Source organism: Penaeus monodon, chromosome 20 (genome assembly GCF_015228065.2).
Source record: "Penaeus monodon isolate SGIC_2016 chromosome 20, NSTDA_Pmon_1, whole genome shotgun sequence".
Lineage (NCBI taxonomy): Eukaryota > Metazoa > Arthropoda > Malacostraca > Decapoda > Penaeidae > Penaeus > Penaeus monodon.
In genome coordinates, this window is record NC_051405.1 from 44,554,815 (window position 1) to 44,555,478 (window position 664).

The window sequence follows — 664 nt, forward strand, 5'->3', positions numbered from 1 at the left end:
TATATCAACATATTCAACATAAGCTCAGGTTCATCAGCCATAAAAAGAAAAAAAATCTACTTAGGATAACAAGTCCAAGTAAGACGCAGCCTTGTGTCCACGCAACGGATCCCAACCTGATTTCCTCCGCATAGTTAGAAATGCAGTACTGAAGGGCGCGCGGACTGTGGTGCAGGAGAGTGGCCAGGACGCTGCAGTACTGGTGGATGAGGGCGGCGTCCGAGCCCGTGGCCTGGCTGTCCTGCTCCGGGTGAAGGAGCGTCAGCAGCTGAGGGACGCTGTGCGAGAGCCAGGCCTCCACGGGCGCGTGCTGCGGGCGGCGCGGGGGGGGGGGGTGCACTGGTCATTATTTTCATACTTATTCTCAGATTCGTTTATCATGATATAAATATAATTTCTCTCCTTCGAGCTTGTGTTTTTTTTGCATAACAAAAATATGAGATACATAATATGGAAGCGGCTTGTGGTCTGTTATTTCAGTATAATCTTACGTATACATAGAGCTATTCCTGTTTGTTATAATCAAATCATTATCTATTGTTACTTCTGATACACTATTATTTTTTTTTACCTTTTTGTCATTCATGATTAATGAACTCGATTTTATCTGATGTTCTTACTATTCCATTCAATTCACGTCATTATCTCTGTTCTATTTGGCCTA

At 43.8% G+C, this 664-nt stretch overlaps 1 protein-coding gene across 1 annotated transcript in view; it reads right to left on the reverse strand.

Annotated features, from left to right (window-relative positions):
* Nucleotides 1–664, reverse strand: part of LOC119586085 (uncharacterized protein C12orf56 homolog) — a gene marked incomplete at its 5' end in the record, with an annotated part of 3,435 nt that overhangs the window by 511 nt on the left and 2,260 nt on the right. The window contains 1 exon segment of the mRNA XM_037934784.1: nucleotides 117–310. Coding sequence (XP_037790712.1) covers nucleotides 117–310 — 194 coding nt within the window.